This window comes from Wolffia australiana, chromosome 7 (assembly GCF_029677425.1).
Source record: "Wolffia australiana isolate 7733 chromosome 7, ASM2967742v1".
Taxonomy (NCBI): domain Eukaryota; kingdom Viridiplantae; phylum Streptophyta; class Magnoliopsida; order Alismatales; family Araceae; genus Wolffia; species Wolffia australiana.
The window spans coordinates 12,609,501-12,625,704 of record NC_135841.1 but is presented as its reverse complement, the minus strand read 5'-3'; the positions used below and the strand labels follow the sequence as shown (position 1 = coordinate 12,625,704).

At 43.8% G+C, this 16,204-nt stretch overlaps 2 protein-coding genes and 1 non-coding gene across 4 annotated transcripts; 2 read left to right on the top strand and 1 right to left on the bottom strand.

Annotated features, from left to right (window-relative positions):
• The first annotated feature begins 819 nt into the window (after window positions 1-819).
• Window positions 820-927, top strand: LOC144706248 (small nucleolar RNA R71). The gene has a single exon (XR_013582216.1). It is a non-coding gene; the product is annotated as a small nucleolar RNA R71 (small nucleolar RNA).
• Window positions 928-5,170: 4,243 nt separating this feature from the next.
• On the bottom strand, window positions 5,171-8,089 carry GLYR1 (glyoxylate reductase 1). Its single transcript, XM_078577857.1, has 8 exons — window positions 7,909-8,089; window positions 7,504-7,614; window positions 7,326-7,427; window positions 7,050-7,151; window positions 6,597-6,712; window positions 5,740-5,818; window positions 5,490-5,660; window positions 5,171-5,410 (listed from the first exon to the last, which is right to left on the bottom strand). Exons 1-8 carry the CDS (start codon window positions 8,020-8,022, stop codon window positions 5,318-5,320), a joined length of 888 nt encoding a protein of 295 aa, XP_078433983.1. The 5' UTR covers window positions 8,023-8,089; the 3' UTR covers window positions 5,171-5,317.
• A 136-nt stretch (window positions 8,090-8,225) lies between these two features.
• On the top strand, window positions 8,226-15,669 carry LOC144705266 (MLO-like protein 1). Of its 2 annotated transcripts, XM_078577854.1 has the most exons (14): window positions 8,227-8,533; window positions 11,099-11,156; window positions 11,241-11,464; window positions 11,567-11,683; window positions 11,763-11,826; window positions 11,949-12,037; window positions 12,226-12,300; window positions 12,372-12,460; window positions 12,579-12,628; window positions 12,925-12,965; window positions 14,462-14,671; window positions 14,779-14,846; window positions 15,141-15,201; window positions 15,291-15,669. In XM_078577854.1, exons 1-14 carry the CDS (start codon window positions 8,405-8,407, stop codon window positions 15,537-15,539), a joined length of 1,524 nt encoding a protein of 507 aa, XP_078433980.1. In that variant the 5' UTR covers window positions 8,227-8,404; the 3' UTR covers window positions 15,540-15,669. The 2 variants fall into 2 exon arrangements, with proteins under 2 accessions (XP_078433981.1, XP_078433980.1); XM_078577855.1 differs by lacking the exon at window positions 14,462-14,671 and having other exon boundaries at window positions 8,226-8,533.
• Window positions 15,670-16,204: the final 535 nt, after the last annotated feature.

Genomic DNA, 16,204 nt, shown 5'->3' with positions numbered 1-16,204 from the left:
CATGGATTAATCATAGGTTGAGTAGGAAATCTACTAGATTGGCAGTTATGTTCTACTCCCTCAGCTCCAGGTTCAGCAGTTCCCATTCTGAGGCTCTCTAGCAGTCTTCTGGTTTGTTCTTGAGACTCCAGTATTTGCTTCGTTTGAAACTCCATCATCACCTGCATCCGCATCTCCATTTCTGCTCTCAACTTCTGATTCTGCTTTTCTATCATATATGAAATAACAGGGGTTAGTGCAGAAAAAGTTGGATGAGGTTGGGATTGAACTTGGTAAGGCTGCTGGGGTCTAGACTGGAATTGCGGTTTTTGCTGAAATTGGGATTGAAACTGGGGCTTGCTCCCTTGATTGAAGCCTTCTCCATTATGGAAATTGGTCTTCTTCTGTCCAGCCCAAGGTTGTTGTTGTTGGTTGAAGGCTTTCACCTCCTCCTCCATGGGCTGACAAGCCCCATCTTCATGATCCCTGCTGAAACATAGAGAGCAGATTTTAGCTTTACTTATTGGAGAATTGTTGAGAAAAACATTTCTCAATGTCGAAGTAAGCACGTCCAATCTCTGATTTCTCTCCTTGAGTCCTGCATGCAACTCCTCCTCCTTGGCATTGACCTGCAGCACTCCTGCCCTTTTAGGCCGTGCATTTCTCCCATTTTGATTTGCTCCTATCTCCTGCAAGTCAGTCTCTGCTACTCTCTCCAGAATATCAAAAATCTCATCTTCATATGCAGTATAGAAAGTTCCACCGGTAGCCAAGTTCACCTTATTTTTCATGAAATCTGACAGAGATTCATAAAAGATTTGGGCCAATTGGCAATTTTCAATTCCATGATGAGGACATTTCCTCATCAGGTCATTGAATCTCTCCCATGCTTCGCTAAAAGCTTCGCATTCATGGGGGTGGAAATTGTAAATTTCCCTTCTATAGAAAGGTATTTTGGAGAGAGGGTAAAATTTATGTAGAAACTTTCCCTGAATTTCTTCCCAGGAGTTGAAAGTAATTCCTAAGTTACGATACCAAGCAAAAGCTTTATCTTTTAAAGTTAAAGGAAAATACTTCATCTTTAATATCTCTGTAGAAAATCCTGGCACATTTTGTGAAGAGCACCTAATATGAAAATCATCTAAGAATTCAAGGGGATTTTGTGCAGAATGACCATTAAACTCAGGTAAAGACTGTATTATAGCATTATCATACTGAACAATATACCCTCACCTATGTTTAGGTTCACGTCGGTTTGCCTCAAACTTCCTGAGGGAGTTGATCTGTCCTCCATGGTTCTTCTTCTGTCTTGATGTTGACGTCCCTCCTTCGCCATACTTTGCTGCTGGTTAGCTTGTTGTGTGACTGAAGATTCTGGAATGGAGTTGCTCTGTTGCCTAACTTCCTCTTCGATTCTCCTGCAAGCTTTGGACCTTGTCACTACCATAGACCTCAAAGAACTGTTAGAAATACAATAACAACTGAAAAGATGTAAAATTACTACTTTTATACCGTGCTCCCCGGCAACGGCGCCAGTTGATAATCTCAAATTACGCTGTTTTTACTGGGTTTTTTTACTAATTAGTCGTGTGAGTATTTGAGAAAGTCAACGAAAAATTAACCTCATAGCCTTAGGGCGAGTAAAGTGTCGAACCACAAGGAGCAGGTAAGATAATAGTAATTCTTTTCAATTTAGTTCGTGATATCAAATCCCTATAAGTTATTCAAACCAGCAATTCAAAGATCTTCAGTAAAACTTTGTAGAATATTCTTCAGTGAAATCAATTTAGCAGGATCTCCAGCAGATAATTTTAGGTTAAACTAATCTTAACTAACTTCTATTAGGTCTTTCTGCAGAAGATTAGATTTAGAAAATCTAATCTTCAGAAAATGTTGAAGTACCTTCGGCCTCGCTCAGTTACAAGCTCTCGCCTGTAACTGCTCAGTTACAGGCCTAAGCCTGTAATCTTGAGCGAAAGCAGGCTTGTGCGCGGGCGTGCTTGCGGGTGGGCTGCGCGCGGCCTCAGTTGTGCGCACGGCGTGACTGCGTGCAGCTTGCGTGCGTGCTTGCCTGCGTGCGGGGCTGCACGTAGTGATGCCTGCGCGGGCGTGCTTGCACGCGGGCTGTGCGCAGTGATGTCTGCGCATGGCCTCAGCTGTGCGCGCGGCGTGACTGCGTTCAGCTTGTGTGCGGGCTTGCCTGCACGCGGGGTTGAGCGTAGTAATGTCTGCGCGCGGCATGACTGCGCGCAGCTTGCGTGAGGGCTTGCCTGCGCACGGGGTTGCACGTAGTGATGTCTGCCCGAGGCCTTAGCTGCGCGCGCGGCGTGATTGCGCGCGGGCGTGCTTGTGCGCGGGCTGTGCGCAGTGATGTCTGCGCACGACCTCAGCTGTGCGCGCGGCGTGATTGCGCGCAGCTTGCGTGCAGGCTTGCCTGCGCTCGGGGTTGCGCGTAGTGATGTCTGCGCGCGGCCTCAGCCGCGCTAGCGGCGTGACTGCGCGCGGGCTGCGTGCGGTGCTGGCTTGCTCGCGGCTTCAGCTGTGCGCGGGCTTGCATGCGTACGGGCTGCTTGCGGCGCTGGCTTGCGTGCGGCCTCAGCTGTGCGCGGGCTTGCCTGCGCGCAGGCTACATGCGGCGCTGGCGGGCTATGTGCGGCGCTGGCTTGCGCGCGGTGTTGCTGCTGGCAGAGCTTGAGCCCTCTACTGAGCTGAAGAACGGTGAGAATGGGTGGATGGAAGTTGATGGATTGATGGAAATGGGAGAATCACAAGAACCTGCTGAACAAGAAACTTCAGATTAACTAGAACAAACAACAATTTCAGCTGGAAAATGCTGGAAATACATTGATTGATGCTTTCCAACCCAACCTAGATTGTCTTAGAGGGAGAAGAACACAATCTCTGAAACCAAAAAAATCACACCAACCTTGTGTCACGATCCTTCCTGCGAGGTGGTGATCATCTTGCTCTGTTTATGCCTCAGCTTGCTTCTTCTCCCTAACTCCAATGCTCATCAGCTCTTGGAGGGTTTGCAGAACTCCTCTACTCCAAGCCCCAACCTGTTTAGGCAGAAATTCTAGACAGACCTAAAATGACTCTTTGAAGGACTGTTTATAGGTTTCTCTCTTGGGCTTCTTGGGCCTTTTGGGCTTCTTGGGCCTTTTGGGCTTCTTGGGCCTTTTGGGCTTTTAGGCTGGCCCAAGTGAGTGACCTTCAGTATTTTGAGAATTTGACTTTGTCTTTTAAATCTTGTAAGTAAATCTTGCTTAATCAGGTGCCTTCTTCGTTGGATTTCATCTACACCTGTACTCATTTAAATGAAAGATAAGATCTAATCCACTTGATTCTCTGAACCAAGTGGGGTTTGTAATAATCATATTTGAAATGGTAAATATAAAAATACGACATGCAAATAATGCTTTGATTAATGGCAATTCCCTGAATATTTTATGACATAATTAAAGTCATCAGAGGTTCAGGAAGTGTGAACTCCTGTTCTCATCTCCCATCTTCTTTCTCTTTTTTAGGCGTCCTCTCTTTCATGCTTAATTTCTATCTCATACAACTGTTAAGTACATTTGATACTTTACATCTCCTCCTTGCAGATTGATCTTTTCTCATTCTATACTTTCTATATTTGAGAAAAAGGAAATATATAAAATTTATTACATAAGTCTAAATCCTAATGGCATGATTAATACAAAATAATCACAAATTATTTAAAGGCTTACCACCTTCCCTCCCATTCTCTTGTTTCCCTGCTCTCCCTCCCTCTCACATCTCATACTTTCAAGAAATGTGAATGAGAACCCTTAAAGGCTCCCAGGATTAATTCACGTTAATCACACACCATTTAAAGTCTTATCACTCTCTTTCCCAGGATTAATTCACATTAATCACACACCATTTCATGTTCTCCTGCTCGCCCTCCCTCTCACATCTCATAGCTCCCAGAACGTGAACAAGAACCCCTTAAATGCTCCTAGGATTAGTTCACATTAATCACACACCATTTAGAGGCTTATCAACTGTCCATCGCCATAGTGAGGCTATACTTGAGCGATTCCCTATTTGATGTGATGCGACAACTTGGTAGATCAAAGGAGAGCTAGGAAGCAGCATCTAATGCAGACCAAGATAAGGCAACCCCTTAAAATGGATTTTTTTTTTATTTCCTAAGGTAGCCTTTTTGGTTTTGTTTATTTTACATTATTCCTTGATAATGAGGTCCATATCAATTTATTTAATGTTAACTTTTGTGCTTTATCTTTGACATTGACAAGTCAACCTGAAAAAACAGGGACCAGACCAGCAATAAACTTGATGTGACAAAAACTGAACATAATTTTTTGTTTATTTTACTTGTTAATGTATCAGAACTTTATGTACATTATTCCTTGTTAATGAGTTTGATCTCAATTTATTTCATTTTGAATCTTATAATTTATCTTTGACATTGACCAGTCTACTTGACCAAACCAGGACCTGACTGGAAATGGATTAGAAAGGAGCCCAACTGGAGAGAGCTTTAGGTAAATTTACAACTGGGACTGGAGCAGAACTATTCAACCCAACCCCAATTTATCCCTGAAATAGGAACTGTTGGTATAATGATATATATTGTGAATTGTCATTTGAAAAATGTTTTGAAAATTATTTCTTTACTTATCTGGATCATTAAAACTTTTGGAGTTTTGAAGAATTTAGTCTTGTTAAAATTAATTTTTTAATTTTTTTTTTCCAAATTTGTTTCTAGATTTTTGGGGTCAGATTCAAATGTTGCTTGTCAATAGATAAATCAAAGATCAATAATTGCATGTCATGAACATATTGACAGTGTGTGCCAGTACTGAACATGTAACTTCAATCCAGACCACAAATGCTATCTCCCTGGTGTTGACCTGGGCAGATCAGGATGTTCTTGAGTTACCTTATCTTATTTACCAACGATAGTCAGTAGCTGACGTAGCGATTTGTTGTATGCTGCATACATTCACTAATCATCTATAGTCCTGACCAATTTCCAATTTAAGATCCCATTACTTGCACACCAGAAACCTCTCCTAAACAAAAAGGTAGATTCATTCTTATGCGACCCGAATTCAACTTCCCTACTAGTTTTCTAATGGGAATTCAAGCCTTTCAATGGTCAGAGAATCTTAAAGAGAGAGGGGGGTGTTCATTCACTCTCTAAGGGGCAATCTGAACGGGCATTTTAGAGCTGATGTAGAAAGACCACAGCACAGAGAGAGAAAGAGACAATCCAAGGAAGCAAAGGGAATACATCTCATGCACGTAGACAAATCCACAAGGGCCCAATGAGGCCCACCTGGCCCAATCACACCGAACCAGGACCCAATGCCTTTAGCACCTCATACACTGCGGAGAAATCTTCATCTCCTAGACCCAAGCTCCTCGCCTTTTTGAAAGACTGCAGCAAGAGAATATTTACACATTATATTCAAGTCCCTGTCCAGACAGAGTAGATGACAAAAGTGGCATTCCCTCACCTCGTTTGCGGCTGCTGCAACGGGCATGGGCACAGCGAGCTCGTCGCCGAGGGCAAGGGCAAGCCGCATGTCCTTCTGCTGGTGCTTCAATGGGAAGTTCGGGGCATGGTTGCTGCTCATCATGGCTGGGCCTTTCATTCGAAACATTGGGTTCGACATGGCTCCAAGATCCTGCCATTGATAAATTAATTAATTATGTAAAAATCTTAGTAAAAGACCGTCTGTTCTGGTCTGGTCGAGCCCTCCATACCAGGACGTCCAGCAGGGTTCGCTGGCTCAGCCCACTGCTCTCTGCCAGGACAAGCCCCTCTGCAAAGGCATTGATCATGCTGCCAAAAGATTTTGTAAGATCAAATGATGTTGTCGTCACTGCCATCTAAGGACAACTCTAAGGTTCCATACAAGTCAACAGTCACGTCAACGTGTGTGTCGTCAATGGTTTTAAGTCCACAAAATCCTCATCCAGATGTGTGGAACCCTGCTAACAATGGTGACATCATCCTCCTTGTCTACTTATCATCCTTTTGATGACAAGGACGGCGGCATCGCGGGTAAATGGTGTGCCCCAAGAGAGTTCAGATGACAATTACCCATTGGGACTACTGGGGATGAAGAAGGGTCACATAGGACAAGAACACGAGGGTAATAAGTCGACATCCGCCTCGTCAATTGTTTTCCTCCAGTATGACAAGTCATCATCGTCTCAGTTTTAGCTGGTTGTCGTCATCTAAGAAGGATGATGCCATTCTCCTCCTCTACTCATCCTCCTTTGATGACAAAGATAATGATAAAAGCTAAGTTAGGCGGGTGCAGAAGAGAGAAGTGTTCCTTGATCATTGTCTGTCTTACTGAAAGGCGTCATGTTTTATGAGGAAAAAAGAAAGGCCATGGAATTTCAGACGTTCAAGACTGAATAAGAACTAGTTTAGAGATAATGCTACGAGTAATAAGTTTTCAATTAGAGAGAGATTTGTGAAGGAGATTAGAAATCACATTTTTCGTGATCCTTGACGTTTTACTCTCAAATATCTTTCATCTGGGGCATACTGCTGTAATCTGAAATATTTCTTCAAAAAGGCTAAGTATTAAAACGGGAAAAATACATACCCCCCCATTATCATGTTGACAACGAGCTTCATCTTCGCTCCATTGCCGACAGCACCCAAGAAAAATGATTTCTTTCCCAACACATCAAAGATGGGTTCCACTTCTTCATATAACTCCTGTAGATACGACAGGAGAGAGTTCATCATACTTTTATCCCTTTTATTCATTAAATATAAAATAAGCTTTAATTCATTGTCAGGACGTGGAGAAAAAAAAAGGAGCCCAACTTCTTTCCCTTTTATTTCTTGATCCCTAGAGTCAAATTTACTGTGATAGATGTGGTACAGGAAAATGGCAAATGCTCATCCATAAATGAAGCTGAGAAAACAATTTTCGGGTAATAAAAAAATTAACAAAACTTCCTAAATAAAAAGCAGATCCTCTTCACTTGTGCGACTGTATTTTGAATAAAAAATTGTCATTATCCATAAATTGAGTAAATCATAGATGTACCTTATCTCCTGCAGCAAGAATGATAAGTTGGCCATCTTCGGCAGGCTTTTTGCTACCGGAGACTGGCGCCTCAAGGAAATCTCCACCCTTTTCCTTGATTGCCTGTTGCAGAAAAAAACATCGCCAGCTGAATACTCTTTAACAGTGACAAAATAAAAAATTCTAAAAATGACAATCTAGTTATTCTCCGTATTAGTAGAACAGCTGTGTTATGGCAAATTACTTCAGATGAGAAGAGAAAAAATGGAATATAAGATGAGAGAAGAAACACTGCACCGAGTTGATTTTGAATGAAGTCTCGGCATCAACAGTCGACATGTCAATATACCCTTTTCCTTGGGTAATTTGGGCAAGAACACCATCTTCATCGAACACGACCTAATCCACAGCCCAGCGATTTCACATTCAGCAGGATGAATGAGAACGAATCAGCATCTATTATTACCCTACTTACTGATAAGGCAGCTGCAGGATCAGACAACATGGCTACTGTATACTTGCATTTCTTCACAACCGCGGCTGGCGTTTCTCCGGCAGAAGCCCCATGTTCAACGAGCTCTTCGCACTGCATTATCCCCAAAATACAAGTTGAAATGATCACCCAGAGAAGAATTATAGATCAATGCTAGAAAAACAAAAGATCTTGTGGTTACTGCAATGCAGCTTCAACCGCTGCCGAAATTCTCACAAAACAGGACCCCAAATCGGAGAAAAATATACAACACAACAACCCAGAAAAATGCAGAAACACACTGTTGTTGCTCAATAAAACATGAAAAAAGGGTGAAACTCGATAGAGATTTGTGTACTGAATCGGAGAGGGGGCGATTGAACGAGGATGAAGGCAACAAGTGAGTACCCTGGATGGAGTTCTGTTCCAAACTGTGACTTTGAATCCGTTGCGAAGAAGGTTGAGAGCCATAGCCTTCCCCATGATCCCCAGCCCCAGGAAGCCGACCTCCATGTCCGCCATTCGTCGCCCTCCCTTACTCAGAATCTTCCGGGTTTTCTATTTTCAGCCCCAAAATCGAAATTCCTGCTGCAATTTCATCAACGAATCTCTCCAACCGCCCATGTCCGATAATTTGTAAGCGAATCCCGTGCCGACGCGTGTTCCCATTCTTCAGCGGATAAGAAATGCGAAGTCTTGGCCTTGTCGCTGTCGTATTTCGTCACTGAAACTGTGGTTGTCGGACAGATGTTTGCCAGTTAACGAAGAAGCGTTCTTGATTAAAACCCAGTTGCCGCGAGAGGTCAACTCAACGTGGGTCGGTGAATCTCAGCAGAGATTTCGCATCGCAGAAGGAAGAATCGGTGTTGAAGGAAGAAGAGTTTGAGACTGGTGTTGCGGGGGAATGGCGGGGAGCGGCGGGGATGAGCAGGCGTCTTTGGAGTTTACTCCGACATGGATGGTGGTGGTAGTCGGCTCTGTCATCGTCTTCGTCTCGCTCGTCGTTGAGCGTCTTTTACACGCCCTTGGCAAGGTTTGCCTCGGCTAACTTCTCCGCGCTCTCTCTCTCTCTCTCTCTCCATATCTCTCTCTATCTATCTATCTATCTCTCTCTCCCTCTCTCCATATCTCTCTCTCTCTCTCTATCTATCTCTCTCTCTCTCCCTCTCTCCATATCTCTCTCTCTCTCTCTCTCTCTCTCTCTCTCTCTCCCTCTCTCTCTCTCTCTCTCTCTCTCTCTCTCTCTCTCTCTCTCTCTCTCTCTCTCTATCTCTCTCTCTCTCTCCCTCTCTCCATATCTCTCTCTCTCTCTCTCTATCTATCTCTCTCTCTCTCTCTATCTATCTCTCTCTCTCTCCCTCTCTCCATATCTCTCTCTCTCTATCTATCTCTCTCTCTCTCCCTCTCTCCATATCTCGCTCTGTCTCCCTCTCTCTCTCTATCTCTCTACACCTGTCTCTCTCTCTCTGTCTCCCTCTCTCTCTATCTCTGTCTCTCTCTATCTCTCTCTATCTCTCTCTCTATATATATATCCATGTCTCCTCTCTATCTCTCTCTTTGTCTCCCTCTCTTTCTGTGTCTCCCTCTCTCTCTGTATATATATCTATCTCCCTCCCTCTCTGTCTCCCTCTCTCTCTATCTCTGTCTCTCTCAGTCTCCCTCTCTCTCTCTCTCTCTATATCTCTCTATCTCCTTCCCTCTCTATATCTCTCTACACCTATCTCTCTGTCTGTGTCTCCCTCTCTCTCTACATCTATCTCTCCCTCTCTCTATCTCTCTCTACACCTATCTCTCTCTCAGTCTGTCTCTCTCTATCTTTATCTCCATCTGTCTCTCTCTATATGTATTATCTTTCTCTGTCTCCCTCTCTATCTCTTTCTTTGTCTCCTTCTGTCTCTCTCTATATATCTACTATCTTTCTCTGTCTCCCTCTCTATCTCTTTCTTTGTCTCCTTCTGTCTCTCTCTATATATCCATTATATTTCTCTGTCTCCCTCCCTCTCTATCTCTCTCTTTTTCTCCATGTCTCTCTCTCTCTCTATACATATATATATACATCCATTATATTTCTCTGTCTCCCTCCCTCTCTATCTCTCTCTTTTTCTCCATGTCTCTCTCTCTATACATATATATACATCCATATATTTCTCTGTCTCCCTCCCTCTCTATCTCTCTCTTTGTCTCCCTCTCTTTCTGTGTCTCCCTCTCTCTCTGTATATATATCTATCTCTCTATATTGGAGATTCGGACAAGATCATTCGAATGTTAGGTCGGATCGGGCATTCAAACGAACGAATCCGAAGACTGATCTGTCCACTTCACATCCGATCCGAACACGACCTGTACGTCTGTTCGGATCGGATTGTTCGAACAAGATGGCTGTTCGGATCGAATGTTCGAATATGATCCGATTCGAGCACGTTGTTCGAATCGGATCGGATCGAATGTTCGAATCCAGCGGCGGTAAGTGCCTGCCGGTGGCCGCCAGCGGCGGCCAGCGGCTGCCCAGCGGCCGCCAACGCAGACCAGCGGCAGCCAGCGGTCGCCGACCAATGACCCTCAGCGGCGCCAGCGGCCGCCTGAGAGAAAGTCACTGGCAGTTGCTGGCACCGCTGGCCATTTGTTCAAATTTTTTCGAACTTGTTCGAACAAGGTCGAAAAAGTGACAATCAAACATGAACAAACCAAATTGTTCGTTTGAAGCTTTCGATCGAACACGAACAAAGGGTCTGTTCGAATCAGCATTTGTTCGTTCGAATCTTTCGATCAAGATTCGAACGATCCAATCCCCGATGCCTATATCTCTCTATCTATATATCTCTCTGTGTCTCCCTCTCTCTCAATATATATATGTATCTCTATCTCTCTCTGTCTCCCTTTACCTCTCTATCTGTATATCTCTTTGTGTCTCCCTCTCTCTCAATATATATATATATATATATATATATATATATATATATATCTCCATCTCTCTTTGTGTCTCCCTTTACCTCTCTATCTATATATCTCTCTGTGTCTCCCTCTCTCTCAATATATATATCTCTCCATCTCTCTCTGGGCTCTCACGCTCTCTTTCTGTCTCTCTGACTCGGACTATATCTCTATCTCTCCTTCTAGCTTGGCTTTTCACTCTCTCTCTCTCTCTCAGTCTCTCCACCTAGGATTCTCTCTCTCTCTCTCCCTTTCTCTTAGTCTCTCCACCTACGACTCTCTCTCTCTCTCTCTCTCTCTCTCTCTTTCTCTTAGTCTCTCCACCTACGACTCTCTCTCTCTCTCTCTCTCTCTCTTTCTCTTAGTCTCTCCACCTACGACTCTCTCTCTCTCTCTTTCTCTTAGTCTCTCCACCTACGACTCTCTCTCTCTCTCTCCCTCTCGTACTCTCTCCACGCTGGACTCGCTCTCTCTCTCCCTCTTTCTCTCTCTCACTCTCTCTTTCTCTTAGTCTCTCCACCTTGGACTCTCTCTATATCTCTCTTTATCTCTAAATGTCTCCACCTAGGACTCTCTCTCTCTCTCTCTTAGTCTCTCCACCTATGTCTCTCTCTCTCTCTCTCTCTTTTCTCTCTTTGTCTTTCACTGACTTGCCCTCTCGCTTCAGTATCTTATCAAAAGGAACAGGAGGCCGCTGTTCGAAGCTCTACAGAAGGTCAAGGAAGGTGATCAGCCGCTGCCCTTCCTTCCATGCAAAGAAATTACGAAGCCGTGTTTACTTCATTTCTAACTCTGGCAATACAATGCAGAGTTGATGCTCCTCGGTTTCATCTCCCTCCTGCTGATGCTGCTCCAGAATTCAATTGTGAAGATTTGCGTTCCTGAGTACATAACGCGTCAAATGCTACCATGCAAAAGAGAAGATCACGCCTCCGTATCTACTTCCCACTACCAAATCGACTTCTTCTCCGGAATTTCAGGAAGCGGCCGTCGGCTTCTCTCTGGGGGCAGCGGCGCTAACAAATGTCCCGAGGTCTAAAGATCACTTCCATTTTTTTTTTTTGTTCTCTCGTTGATTAGAATTCTTTGGCCTTTGGATTTCAAGCAGTTGCTCTTGTTTCTATTGTATTTCCAGGGAAAAGTCCCGTTCTTGTCCCTTGAAGCTGTGCACCGATTGCATATCTTCATCTTTGTTCTTGCCGTCTCCCATGTCTTGTACTGCACCGTTACCATGCTTCTGGGGATGGCCAGGGTAAATTACAACTGGAATAATTACTTCCCACATACAGAGCTATAACGGGAAGTGCATAATTACTTTCAAAATTCTTTAGATTCGTGAATGGAGAAACTGGGAAGATGCAATTCATGCACAGCAAGAAGGAAACAATCAAACAGGTAACAACAACTTATAGCTTGTAAAAGGAAATTGGGGATAGTGAGTGTGATATCTGCATGGGCCGAAATCTTGGTTTAAGAAGCTTAAAGTTACTATCCGCGATTTTTTTTTCTTTTTGCAGCGCCGAGAATTTCCCACGTGCGTCAGTTTGAGTTCATTCAGGAGCGTTTCAAGGGATTTGGGAAGAACTCTAAATTCATGAGCTGGGTGGTGAGAACCTTACTTTTATGCGAAAATTAAGTTCTTTGAATGCATTTTACATATGCTCTATGTGAATATTTGAGTCCAAAGTCTGTTTAATGATAAAATATTTATTAGTCGTCAAACACTATCTTGATGTTTGGTTCGCGTATGTTAGAACATGCGGAATAACGTAATACGTTTCACTCTTGTTTCAGCATTCCTTCCTCAAACAATTCTACGGATCCATCACTAAATCTGATTACACTACATTGAGACTGGGTTTCATTATGGTAATCCCTGGAAACAAAACTACTGTACCCGGCATCATTGTTTAAATGGCTCACCTTTTCCACCACTATAGACTCACTGCAAGGGGAATCCAAGATTCAATTTTCACAAGTACATGATACGGATACTGGAATCTGATTTCAAGAAAATTGTTGGCATAAGGTATTTGCATTCAGTTTTATTTAATGTCATATTATGTGGTTGATGTCACCGGATAACAGATGTTGAACATATTTTCCTTATATTTAACCGTCTAATTGGCTGTCTGCTGTACATGCAGTTGGTATCTATGGGTTTTCGTCATGGTATTTTTTCTGATTCTTATCGATGGTACTTCAACTCTCACCTTACCTTTACTTCACATTTCATATTAATAAACTATTTCCAAAATCCTCCATCCAATGTAACCCTGAATTTCGCGTTGAATGCAACTATTAGTTTGTCTAATAGATGTCTTCTCCAGTAAGTTTGTTTATATCCCCACTTTGATCTTAGCTCATCTTGACTTTATTATATTTCCCTAGTTAATTTTTGGTTCATCAAATGTGTATCGGCCCAATTTTTTAATATTAAAATAAATAGCCATTTTCGTGCATTCTCACGGATGTCCTTTATTCCTTTTGAAGGTTGGCATACGTACATTTGGATTGGATTTATCCCCTTAATTGTAAGGTCCTTTGCCTCTATTTTTCTCTGACAATTTTCTATTTATTGACCAAATAACAATAGGTCCGCGTAAATAATATGTACCCTTTTTCAAAGACCATAATGACAGCGTCTTTGAATTTGGTCGTCCCCAAATGTTATAATTGATTACAGTGTAGAAATTTAGATAGCGCAAAATATTGAAAAGAAACATGAAATGATCCCCAACCTCTGCCAGAGGTGTGCTCCAGTGCTTTATCCCTGAATTATAAGGTTGGAAGATCCTCCACGCTGGGTTTGAGGCACCAGCCCAGGCTTATAACCATTTTTACCTCTCTCTCTCTCTCTCTCTCTCCCTCCCTCTCTCTATCTCTCTCTTTCTCCCCCTCTCTCTCTCCCTCCCTCTCTCTCCCGCCCTCTATCTCTCTTTCTCCCTCTCTCTCTCGCTCTCTCTCGCTCGCTCTCCCTCCCTCCCTGCCTCTCTCTCTCTCTCTTTATCTCTCTTTTTCTCCCTCTCTATCTCTCTCTCTCCCTCCCTCCCTCCCATCCTCCTTGCCTCCCTCTCTCTCTATTTATCTCTCTCTTTCTCCCTCTCTCTCTATTTATCTCTCTCTTTCTCCCTCTCTCTCTCTCTCTCGCTCTCTCTCTCTCCCTCCCTCCCTCCCTCTCTCTCTCTCTCCCTCTCTCTCCCTCCCTCCCTCCCTCTCTCTCTCTCTCGCTCTCTCTATCTCCCTCCCTCCCTTCCTCTCTCTCTCTTTATCTCTCTCTTTCTCCCTCTCTCTCTCTCTCTCTCTTCCTCCCTCCTCTCTCTCTTTATCTTTCTCTCTCTCTCTCTCTCTCTCCTCCCTCCCTCCTCTCTTTCTCTCTTTATCTCTCTCTTTCTCCCTCTCTCTCGCTCTCTCCCTCCCTCCTCCCTCCCTCTCTTTTGTCTCTCTCTTTCTCCCTCTCTTTTTGTCTCTCTCTTTCTCCCTCTCTCTCTTGCTCTCTCTCCCTCCCTCCCTCTCTCTTTATCTCTCTCTTTCTCCCTCGCTCTGTCGCTCTCTCTCCCTCCCTCCCTCCCTCCCTCTCTCTCTCTCTCTCCCTCTCTCTCTCTCTCTCTCGCTCTCTCTCCCTCCCTCCCTCCCTCCCTCTCTCTCTCTCTCCCCTCTCTTTCAACCTCTCTCTGTATCTATCTCTCTCCCTCCCGGCTGGGGTTCAGGCATCGATCCAGGCCTATAACCATTTTTACTTCTCGCTCTCTCTCGCTCCCTTTCTCTCTTTCTCTCTCTCTCTTTCTCTCTCTCTCTCTCTCTCTCTCTCTCTCTCTCTCTTTCTCTCGCTCCCTCTCTCTCTCTCTCTCTCTCTCTCTCTCTCTCCTCCTTGCTTTCTCCCGCTCTCTCTGTCTGTCTATCTCTCGCTCTTTCTCGTTCTCTACCTCTCTCGATCCTTTTCTGTCTCCATCTCTCCCTTCCTCTCCTTCTCACTCTCTAATCACCCTTCCAATATCATTACCAACCTGTCGCCCGACTGTGACTTCAGCTGCTTTTAGCTGTTGGGACTAAGCTGGAACACGTAATCACTCAATTGGCTCACGAAGTTGCTGAAAAGCACTGTGCCATCGAGGGTGATCTCGTAGTAACGCCATCAGACAACCACTTCTGGTTCCACAAACCTCGAGCTGTTCTTTACTTGATCCAATTCATCCTCTTCCAGAACTCATTTGAGATTGCATTCTTCTTCTGGATACTGGTGAGCGCTCTCAAACGATCCCACCGGAAAAAAAACCATTCAAGATCAAATAAATATGTTCAAACTTATGGATTGATGGGCATGTGTCGATTCCATTGATGGTGCAGGTTACTTATGGCTTTAACTCCTGCATCATGGCCCAGTTGAGCTTCATCATTCCAAGGCTTGTGATTGGGTGAGTGTAATGATTCCCAAACCCTCTCAGAGGTATTTCCGTGAACTATGCTTAAGATAGTGATCCTTTACAAACACGTAATTACATTCTCCTTCCCGCCCTCTTATTTAGATGAAGATTTCTCAAATTCTCTAGTTCTTGATTTTTCTTACTTTTTTCCATGTTCTTTTTTCTTTCTCTAAACATCACTTCTCAGCAAGGACCTACTTCAAAAAACCCCTTTTTGAGTCAGAGTTCACCTGTGTCTATTAATCTCCAAAAAGTGACATGTCGACTTGGCTATCGTTGATTTAGGGTTCTCATTCAAATTCTCACCAGTTACAGTACTCTGCCACTGTATGCCCTTGTCACCCAGGTAAACTTCAGGCGCAAGATCTTCCTTCCTTCAACTTTCCCAAGGCAATCTTCTGGTCTCTGATCCATCTGTTGTTAATTTTTTTGCAGATGGGCAGCTCATTAAAAAAAGAGATATTCGACGAGCACTTGCAAGAGGGCCTTAAAGGATGGACAAAGAAGATCAAGAAGCAGAGGGCAATAGGCCAAACATCAAAAGCAAAGGTGGCCACGAACGTTGAGTTGCAGGACGTGGGCATGAACCAGTCCTCTAGGGTAGAAGATGGCAGCCCAGGACCCTCACAGGCTCAGCAGCAAGAGTTGCATGAATGCCACGACGAGAAACCAGATAACTTCTAGTCTTTTAAACTCTCAACATGATCTCTTGTGGAATAGTTTTTTTTTTTTTGCTTATGGGTCTTGTGTGGAGTTTGAGTTTCCAGTTTAAAACCGTTTATCCAGATGTCACTTAGAAAAATGGTTGCTGATATATTCGCTGTTCCTTCCGACGCTCTTGATCTCCAGCCTTGCCCCAGTTGACATTAGAGTAGATATTTTAAGGTGTCAAAACAAAAGTAGACAGGACAGGATAGGAGGTCATGCAACATGACGTGAGCCCTGAGAAAGTATCTTTCAATAATTAAAAAGTTACGCTTTCCTACTTATTCAATTAATATTGACATTTGAATTGAAAAATTTATAGGCCGATGCTGATAGATAGCTCTCTAGACAGATCAGTAGATGTAAGAGAAGGGAGAAAGAGAGAGAGGGAGAGAGCGACAGTGGGAGAGAGAATGGGAGAGAGAGGTAGAGAGAGAGAGGGAGAGAGAGAGTGGGAATGAGAGAGAGAGAGAGAGAGGGAGAGAGAGCGGGAGAGATAGAGAGAGAGTGGGAGAGATAGAGGGAGAGAGAGAGCGGGAGAGATAGAGAGAGGGAGAGATAGTGGGAGAGAGAGAGCGGGAGAGATAGAGAGAGAGTGGGAGAGATAGAGGGAGAGAGAGAGGGAGAGAGAGAGAGGGAGAGAT